The sequence below is a fragment of the Dendroctonus ponderosae genome, unplaced genomic scaffold (assembly GCF_020466585.1).
Source record: "Dendroctonus ponderosae isolate FM_Combo_2020 unplaced genomic scaffold, Dpon_F_20191213v2 Dpon_F_20191213_6, whole genome shotgun sequence".
Taxonomy (NCBI): Eukaryota; Metazoa; Arthropoda; class Insecta; order Coleoptera; family Curculionidae; genus Dendroctonus; species Dendroctonus ponderosae.
In genome coordinates this window covers 1939088-1949907 of record NW_026018814.1, presented here as the reverse complement: position 1 = coordinate 1949907, position 10820 = coordinate 1939088, and the positions used below count along the sequence as shown (strand labels likewise).

At 38.0% G+C, this 10820-nt stretch overlaps 1 protein-coding gene across 1 annotated transcript in view; it reads left to right on the top strand.

Annotated features, from left to right (window-relative positions):
• Positions 1–1744: 1744 nt before the first annotated feature.
• The window catches only part of LOC109536416 (inactive dipeptidyl peptidase 10), a gene marked incomplete in the record, with an annotated part of 29733 nt that continues 20657 nt past the window's right edge, over positions 1745–10820 (top strand). Inside the window, 3 exon segments of the mRNA XM_048667311.1 lie at positions 1745–1871; positions 6245–6285; positions 6716–6783. Coding sequence (XP_048523268.1) covers positions 6754–6783 — 30 coding nt within the window.

Below are 10820 nucleotides of genomic sequence, written 5' to 3'. Positions count from 1 at the left end.
CTCTAATCCATTCCAACACATAAGACAGCAGCAAACTACAGATTCAGTTCCCTTAACATTTATTATCCATATTAATAAAATGCGTGCCAGTTTTATGAGATGGATTTCCCATTAGTGTTTGCGCAATAAGCTAAGTGGAACATTAAAATTGCAGTGTAGCCTCTAAACCGCTCCACTACAGAACGGAAACATTGATTAATTAAAAATCCTTCTTTAGTCGAGTTCTCATTACCGCGAGAATACTCATACACCGCAACTTTTTAATAATGGCCTCGAATTTTCGAAAGTGCTCCTTTCAGCTTTAACTGGAAACATTCCAAAAGCTGCGGGATTTTTTCCGAAAGGAAGCAGGGGATAAAACATTTTGCAGTTTGCAGAATTTTCGAAGAAATAAACCCGCCTGCAGGAGTGGCGTTAACGCAGCTTAGTGGTAATATAAATTTTTGTAGTGCGGGGGCAAACTTTAGCCCGAACAAGAAATTCATCAATTTGAAATATTGTAAAGCATTGAATTTATTCCAGATGCCATTGACCTGCGAATTTCAATGCCATGAAGCTTTGAACCTTTGTCGTCATTAAAGGGTTAAAGCTCCACCCACGAATCGGGCAAATATTGTCTTAATTTGCGAATAAACCCCGAGAAAATCGTGAATTTGACGTTGATTCCTCCGAGCTTAATTCAACCCTTTCAATTCAGCGTCATTCTTCGAGATTATCGATCATTTGCTTGACTTTTCCTACTTCAACAGCAGATTTCCCAAAGTTTTCCATTCCGTTCCTCTCCTTTCCTGGGGTTTTTGCAATTGTTCCAAAACTCGATTGATTGCATAAATGTTGATATACATAGGCTGGAGCACATTTCCTTGTTTAATTGCACCTCGTAAAACCGTAATTGATCTTAGTAAAAGCAACCCTCTTAGATTGTGTCTTATATAACCAGAGTTGAGCAGCAGCCGTTGTTCGATGTGATATATAATGACATTAACTGCATAGCGCCATTTGTTTGTCGCAATTTCAACAAATAATGTTCTCATTAGTGCATGAAGTGCTTACGGATCGAAAACTGCATGAGAAAATTAATTAAGCAAATTGATTTTGGGTTTGCATCCTCATCAAACCTTCATCGTACTCTTGTAGGGCCACTATTATCCTTTCATTTGGCGGCTGAAGATTTATGAGCCACCAAAAGTTTCCGGGGGTTTGAGGTTTCATTATTCTCAATAATTGAAGTCAAACGGTCGTTTTAGGGGGAAAAGTTTTCGGATTCTTTCTGAATTGAAACTGGGGAGTTTGTCGGGGTGTCAATCGGTCGGGGAAACGTTTCACCACCACGAGCTGCTTGCATCCGCAGGAGTATTTTGCTCGCAAACTTCTACTGAACTGACTTGAATGGTTTATCTGTGCACCACTTTCATACAAACAAATAGAACTTCAATCTATTTGACCAAAAGCCTAATTCTATGCATCTCGAAATTGCTCCATGCAGAAGCTTCCCGCTGCAGAAGATCAAATATGTAGATGTTAAATGTACCTACCGGAGGAAAACTGGTTGAACTGAAACAATACTCCGGAATATGGATAATGTGAATATCTTATGGATCCAGTTGCATTAATGTTGGAGTTTTTAGCTGGAGCTCAGGTGAAGAGAGCGATACAGCAGACTCTCATCTGAGAGGAAAGGACAATATTGCGGAAAAGCGCATGCGAAAAGCTCATCAGGGCTCCAGCCAGTGTGGCAACCGTATCGATAGTGCTGAACTCGCGTTTCCTCCAGCAGGACAAACGCGATCCAGACCAACTCTGGATAGTGAAATACCTGTTAACCTCACTCTTTACGTGCGAGAAATGAGCTCTATCACGTGAAAAGTTCGGTAAGTTTGCAGGCAAAACTACAACCGAATTTTCTCCATTGGAGAAAATTGTTCATTTTATCACATGTCTAGGTTTATTCATAATTTATTAGACACAATTGTTTTTAGGACCCTTAGGCCTCACTTTGAGCAACATTCAATTGATGGAGTTTGCAATAATGTTTAAATGCCAATTTATTGACTGTCGATTTTTTCCAGAGGGTTGAAAGTTAATTTTCTAAAAATCTGAATATTTTCCAATTTTCCAGCTCCATTGCCTCACAATTGCCGGTTCTTTACAAAATTACTATCGGGGTTTAAAATGATGATGACCAGCACTTATGGCAGTCATTAAAGCCAATTGCTGTCCAAAATCACCAACAAAGTTTTCATGTTTACAAAAATTGAAATTATCAAGACTTTGTTACATAAGCTGTGCTATTGGCAGGCTCTAAAGCAGATCAAATTCCTCACACTTTTTGGTTGAAAATGCTTTTAATTCCGAACCTGTTTGCGGTTTGCTCAAAATGGCAAATTGTCCCCTAGTTGTTGCCCAACAATGCGAAATTGTTTACTAAGCATTTGAGGGACTTCTGCTCAATTGTTGCTCCCACCTTGCCCGAACAATCCCCGTAATTGCGGGGCTGAATTCATCACAAATATCTGCATACTATGAGGAAATTGCAAGAGAAATCTACGGTTTAACTAGAAGAAAAGAAGCAATTCGACCGCAATTTAAAGCAAAAAAATGACCCCAACTTACAGCCAATTAAATCGATTATTATTAGCTGGAACTCGTTGTCCATTTGATAAACTACTAATTAATTTGTTTTAATGGCAAATTATGAGCTATCGCGTTTCACTTTAACCAAAATAATTGGAAACTTTAATATTAAAACATCGATTTACCGTTGCGAATTTTGTTGTTTAATGAGTAAGCAATTATGGCGAAATTTGTATATATTTAACTTGCGTTCATTTACATCCTGTAGAATAAAATGCTTGAGTGGAGCAAGGCAGACTCTCAAATGAGTGCACTAGAAAAAGACGCAAGGCAATCAAGGCGGAGCCATATTTCCTATCGACCAATCACAACCTTTTGACTGACAGACGAATGTGTGCCGTCACTTTCCAATACACAGCTTTGCATGTTTGCCTTGTTTAACTCAAGTATTTCAGTTGGCACAGTTTGACTGACTGGAAATAAATTCCCAGAACTTTCTATTTAGTTTTATCTGCAAACGCTAATCAATCACTTAGCAATCAATACAGTCCAGTTATCCTTGCACATACTCTATAGGGATTAAAATAGCAGGCGATTGTTAACTTTATTATTAATGAGGCTCCTCGTCGCTTCAGACTGTTGAATCAGCGTAATCTATTGACTGAATGCGATTTTGTGATGTTTTCAATCGCATGATAAATGCCTGGAGAAGCATGTTTTTTTATGAATCATGCCTCTTCGGCCCAATGGGACAAATCTATTTAATTTGAAATCTATACTGGTCATTAATCTTCCTGCTATTGGTCAGAGGTGACATTATCTGGTTGGCGTTTTCCTACCCTTGGACGATAACCGTAAATGAGCTTACAGAAGATTTGGAAGCTGTTTAAAAAATACTTCTGAGTGTAAAAGAATCTGTTTAAAGCCTCCCCTTGGCTCTCCCATAAATATATTTGAATTATCCATTAATTGCTGCTGCCTAACCATAGCGAAAGACCTTACGTGACATTCGTCCTAATGGATATCGAATCGTCCATAAATTTCTATAAAAGTAAAAGGGCTGCCCTTAAGTGTTCCGCTCTATTTTTAGAACTGTGTTTACTCTATTATTTACATTTGTTTTGGAAATTGCTTTCAGCAGTGAAACGCCATAAATGTTGCCATTTGGGTCGCAAACTTAAAACACTTAAAGCTGCTTCGCTTTGTTGGCTCCCATTGCACGTATCTGTGTAAGAATCTTGATACATTTATGGGGATTTTAAGATTACGGAAAATAAGGATTAAGACGTAAATTGTTGTTAGTTATTGCAGAAAATCCCGTAAAATAGCCGATGAATCGTTGGTAATGTCGAGGAATGACTTGCAAAGATTTCAAAGGATCTTGGGCTGAAAGGCAAATATTAATCAGTATTTCTCGCTCCAGTACCCCAGTAATCTGGGAAAAGCCGGCAAAGTCGAATTGTTTCGCCTAAATGGGCCCCAGCATTACATTCTGCCGCAGCTATCAAAGAAATGCTAATTCCATGATCTGCTAAATGGCTAAGTAAATATTTCTGGCTTTTGGAGAATGTTCGTACAGTTTTTTCTCCCGTTTTGCCCGCATTCGACCGAATAAATAACCAGTTTAACCTTTCCGCGAAGACTGGCCATCGCTTTGCCGAAGACCTGTTATCGAATGGAGAAGCCCCATAAAATAAATAGAGCAGCCAAAGGAAAATTGGTTCTCGACTGTCCACTTTCTGAATGAAAAGAATGTCAACGTATTTGCGAGCGTATTGATTCGGGGGATGGCAAAGGCGAGATCGGTTTTCGTATTATGGGTACACAAACGATGGGGAAATTGATAGCAAATATTGGAAGAGCGGACTGTAATTTTTACAGTTTTATCACAAGAAAATCATGAAAAACTTCAGTAAAGTTGGTAGCCTTTTGAGTCGCTACCGATCGTTGGCTAACAATTTCTAGATTGTTCCTACGAAAAACGCTGCAAAATGTTGCAAACTGTCTCTCGACCCACAACATTGATACGGCGAGCTTACAAAAATCTTGACTTGGACAATGAAAGAAAAATAACACTCAGAAGCATCAACAAACGTTTCTCAAAATTGCCTTTAGCGATTATACCAAAAAAACGCTGCTTAAACCTATAGTAAATAAACCGAAGGCAAAAAATATGACCAAAATACACTTCCCGATCATTTACTTTTCTCTAGGCAAGTGAAGCATTAAAATCTCGAGTTTCTTTTCATTGGTTAAAAGAGATGATGGCTCGGCGTTTCGCAAAACATCTTACAATATGTGGATGTTGTACACAATAAGAACCTTTTAAAGAGCGTTTGATATAATAGAGCCTAACTGGAACAGTAGATAAAAGGTTTTTTTAATCGGCTTTGCCTCTTCAAAGGAAAGGAAATAACAGCGAATAGAATTTTAAGCAATACGTTTCTCAATAATACTCAGATAAGCTTTGATAAAGTGTATATATGTTTCATTCTGTGTAGTAGAAGTAAGATTAAAAGTTTTTGCTCATTAAGCTCGAGTGGAGAAATAGCATAAAACTTAATTAGCATAAAACAGCAGCGACAAAAGCGACGCAGCAAGAAAATGTCGCAGTCATTGTTTTGCTATTTTCCTTTGGAATGCCCATGCAGTTTTCAAGCTTTCAGCTTATAACTCACATGCACTAAACCAGGAAGTTAATAATGAACTTCTAATCAGTTATATGGCCAGTAAAGCCGTTAAAATCCAGAAATTGGCTGCAGTTCCCGATCTTAATGCAGCAAGCGTTATTAGCTATTATGCATTCGGTATGTAAGCGAATTAGCCAAATATTATGGATTCCTCAGCTGGAGGAAATTTTCCTGGCATTCATAGTTCAATGAAATAATGAGATTTAAACCGAAGAGATACGATTTAAGGGGGAATTTGCACAAAAGGAGCGAGAATTGTTTGCTTCAATAAAAAGGCAAACACAATTAATCTCCAACCGAAAAATTTCCGCGCTGATCAATCACGGGCTCAGAACCACGATACAAGAAACCGTTAAAATTGGATGATTTTTCACGTCGATAATAAGGGTTTATTCTACAATTTAATTCTCGTTATTGAATACCAGACTGTTTCCAAAACATAAATTTCCCCAGCCTGAACTGCATCTGGTTCTGGCGAAAATTATATATAAACTTATGGCCATTTTTTCGCTTTTCCACCCTCAAGTCCCTAATATCGAATCTATCAAGCCACGATAGATAGTTGCTCTAAAATCCCAAACAGAGCTTCCAATGACGACATTGAGAATAATATATCGATTTAGCGGCCCGTTGTAATAGATTTCATGGTTTATTATTTTATGACCGATAGTGTTTATATTAAGGATGATATTTCAATCGATAGCTATTAGTGAAATGAATGATGATGGAAATTAACTCTAATAGCTGAAAAAAAAGAGAAATTTTGCGGAATTTTCCATAAAGAAACCCAAATGAATGTCCATTGAAATGATGATAAAAGAACCAGTTTCTTGTTAGTCGAACCCATTGTTATCGAATGTTTTAATTAGGAAACCCGTAAAAATTGGTTTTGCATTTTCACATTTTGTTTCCAGCTAATAGTTTTGTAAGAAATTTGTAAAATTTTATACTTTTTCTTAATTAATCTTGTTTTATTGCAGATCTTGTGCAAGTTGCCGTATTTGGACCGCCGTTAAATGAAGTCAGCAATAAAATTGAAACAAATTTACCCAGGAATTCAATAGCGTGAAATTGCCGTGTACAAAATTGTCTCTTTAAATATTCAGCATGTTTGATTCTCTAATGGAGCATTAAGTGTCCCAGCAGTCTAATCTGGAAAAGGGTTATTTCCATCAAGGTGTTTACCCGCAAACTTATAGTAAATTCGGGTAAATAAAGCACTTTTTATGGCCCAGATCTGTAGATTGCGGCAGAGTAGATACATATAAAACGCTATAACTGAGCTTTTAGAACACGCCACTGTTAATGAATAGGGCAAGTCATTTTAGCGAGATTGAAACCGAATAGCCCGAATAAGTAAATGCTCTTTTAGCTGACAGTATGCACTCGGCAATTTCCGCAATTTTCCAAAATTCACCGTCAAAATAACGTCGCTTTGTTCGGTCCCGAAGATTTATAGAAGCGCAAAGGAAAGCACCAGCTGGACACAATGGCAGACCACGATCCTTTTGACGACGAGGTAAGCAAAGTGACACAATTTCAGTTCTCCACTACAAAATTAAGTGATGGATGATGTTTATCCATTCTCCTAACGTGTACAATTGCTGGCAATTTATAACGGCGTGCTCTAATGGACGCATTAATTTATTGGAAACTTTAGAGAGTTTAAACTGAAAAATCTCCAATTTCAATCACTTCGTCATCTTCATCGGTATGATCATATCGAATAATGCGCAAACCAATTTGTTTTCAGTCACTTTGAATGCAATCCGGATCACCGTCTAGTTTGCCAATATTTTCCAGGGATTAGCCCTTGGTCAGCTTTTGCATTAATTAAATTTGCCCGAATTTATGAGCTTGTGATTCACAGTGTCAGAGGCGCGATGAAACTGCCATTTACTCAACTGCGCCAATCTCTGGAACATTTCTGCGGCAAACTACAAACTTGCATATTTTTTCAGCCGTTTCAACCACCCCAACTTGAGAAGATAATTTAAAGTTTTAAGTGGGCAATCTGATAAAAACTAGAATTTTGCAATTTGCCTTTGCTTGTTTCAAACAGGAGCCAATTAGGAGTTTGAATATTTGCAATTAAACTTACGTTTTCTTCGCCAGTAAGCAAGATGTTATTTACAATTTGAAATGAGAACATTTGGAGGAAAGAATCCGAAGGGAATCGCGTAAATTCTCCACTCACCAACGCCATTAAATTGCCATAAGATGCGCCAAAAATTAATAAGAATGTCGCGTTGAGAGGCAGCAAAAGTTACAGGAACTTCCGTTTAATGCTGAAGGAGTCGCAGCAAATGACGCCTCCATTCTCCATTTCAGGCAGCTATCAGCGCTGTCGCTATCTGCTACTTGGCTGACGTATTTGCCGCAAACTTGTAATATTTTACTGATAACGCAGTCGTTTCACCGCCTGACATAAAATTGCTTATTTTTCAATTTGTGAAAAAATTATTGCCTATCGAGCTGATGGATTAAATGGAACCTGGTGAAAAAGAATCTCGTCTTAACGTTTCACAAGCACGAGTAGCTGGCATGTTCAGATAGAAGAAGTAGTAATTACGCTTCCATTTTACTACAAGCTTTTTATGAAAACTATCGAGAACTTTGCTGAGTAGCTGCTCAAAGGATGTGAACTTACTTGGCAGTAGGGATGATGTAGGTGGGTAGTTAGCAATTAGCTCTACTCTCACGTAGAGCCTCAATTAAGTAGAGTCCACCCATGTAATCCCAGCAAACCAGCCTCTGACAAAGGCAAAGCCTAGTTAAATATTGCAAATCCCTGAGAAGTGACCCCCCATTATACGGCTGGGCAGCAGGCTTTATTTAAACATTAACCATGGCTTTCCCTTAATTGAAAATCTTCCTCTGCATACAGTTAAATGATAAAATCAAATTGGTGCTGGTGTTTAAACTATTTTTTCTTAGTTTACAAAGAATGGAACTTTTGCTGTGTGTTGGGGGAAAGTTTGTGTAACATCCTTTCGATTAAGTGCACATGGTTTGGCCGAGGGTTTACATACACCTGGACATTTTCCAGGCATTGATATTATTGATCCAGGCTTCGGGCTAGGTGGTGAATATTTTATGTCAGCGCACCCCAATTATTTTTTTAATTTGGATTGTTGTCCACCTGGATATTTAAAGTGGCACGCTATTCGCTGCGATAAAGTTATATCCGGAACTCCAGCTGGATGAACTTATCGAAACTTTTTCACTTGTATCAGCGTCTATTGATTCCTGGAAGTTTCCGAGGAACGGTTGGACCCTTTTCAATTATTCGGATTCATAAGAGTTATCCAAGTTCGCTGCCAACCGATCGGATCTAGCAACTAGTTTGGATGATTTCTTGCGAGGTAATCCTAAAAAATTATTGATAAAACTGGTTGTGTGTTGCATGCCTGAACTAATCTCCAACAAAGGATCTCCATAAAATCTTCAATGGCTCCATGAATTTGACAAGTTTGCTTTTTTACGGCTGTATGTACACAGTCGACCTCTGATATTATTAGGTTTGTTTTTATTGGTGATAAAACTGGAGAGCGAAGAATTGAGCCATAATTCCACGTCTTTACTGCAGCCAGTAATAATGTTTGATTGTCGAATACAGTAGTCTTTATATCCTACTGTTCCAGCCACCATCCTGATGGATATGGCATGCGAACAAATTAATTTAAATGAGAAAGAGTGCCAAACTTTGCCGATCAATTTCCGTTGATAATTGGAAAAGTTTCGAGCAGTTTACGCAGTGGCCAAGTTCGAAAATCTATTTCATAACAATGGACTCAAGCCGTATTTGCAAAGAACTATTCCCTAGAAGTGGTGAGGGGAATTTTAATGTCAGGTCAAGTCTTTAAAGCCCTAAGTGCTGATAACGGTAATGGCGTCATCCATTTGAAACTTTTCCCATTGCAATGGCAAAAGTTGCAACTTTATAAAGCTGGTTTTTAAATTTTCTTCATTTTATTACCCAATATTCCATTGCTCCTTCATTATTTATTTGCAATTTGTTACTGTAGAGTAATTGCCAATACTTCAAGGCAACTCATTTCGAAAAAATGGAAGAAAAGCCATAAAGCCATTGTCTCATATATCCATAAACCCAGTTTCTCTCATGAAACGGTAAATCCCACTAGCAGCAGCTGCAATGGAACTTTTTTCGGGGTTTCCAGAATCTCGGACAGCATCGGAAACACATTAGGACTAAGGGGTTTTGGCCGTTCTTATTCAATGAAAATCCGTCAAATATATTATTGCCTTGCTTTAATCTTTCTTGCGGCTTTTTCCACGGTGCCTGCAAATGGCAAAAAAATGGCAAATTGTCCCCTAGTTGTTGCCCAACAATGCGAAATTGTTTATGAAGCATTTGAGGGACTTCTGCTCAATTGTTGCTCCCACCTTGCCCGAACAATGCCCGTAATTGCGGGGCTGAATTCATTACAAATATCTGCATACTATGAAGAAATTGCAAGAGAAATCTACGGTTTAACTAGAAGAAAAGAAGCAATTCGACAGCAATTTAAAGCAAAAAAATGACCCCAAATTTTCTTCATTTTATTACCTAATATTCCATTGTCCCTTCATTATTTATTTGCAATTTGTTACTGTAGAGTAATTGCCAATACTTCAAAGCAACTCATTTCGAAATAATAGAAGAAAAGCCATAAAGCCATTGTCTCATATATCCATAAACCCAGTTTCTCTCATGAAACAGTAAATCCCACAAGCAGCAGCTGCAATGGAACTTTTTTCGGGGTTTCCAGAATCTCGGACAGCATCGGAAACACATTAGGACTAAGGGGTTTTGGCCGTTCTTATTCAATGAAAATCCGTCAAATATATTATTGCCTTGCTTTAATCTTTCTTGCGGCTTTTTCCACGCTGCCTGCTTCGAAGGGATTAGAAACTGTTGAGCGCCAGTTTTCTGGAAAAACGAATTAGTTTTGAGCCTATCATTTGTTGGATACTTTTTTTAGGTTCCAAGTCCTGACAAAACTTGCGATGGATAGTTAAATTCCGTATTCCTGCCACGACTCTTAAGTATCCGAAAAATGAAACATAGCCCGGGATTGTTTTAGATCCCGGATTTCCCGTTTATTTAGTAGGAAACCTTTCCAGCCAAAAATAAATCCCAATTGATCCTTCACATAGGGATTTCACGGTAGCCCAGGAAAATGCGCTTGATTTATGCCGGAATAATGGATTTAATCAACAAAATATAAAGGGCATATTTGTTCTCTGTTCCAACTGCTAATAATTTCCAATGTTTGTCGGCAAGAGGAAGCCTATACAGAGTGTGTGGGTCCGTAATAATTTTTTTATGAGAGAATCGACCACAGAACTCACAAACAAATTGCAGTTGCTTTGCAAAATTGCCAGAGGAAAGCCATCAAAAAGAATTTTAAAATCGAATTAAGTATTCATGGGACGCTGTTGTAAAATACCCTTGAATATTTTAAATGAGCGGCGTATATGGAGCTTTTTGTTCCTCTATGAAATCTTACCTGTCCGTCCATTTTTTTGTTGAGCAATCCCCTGCAACTGCTT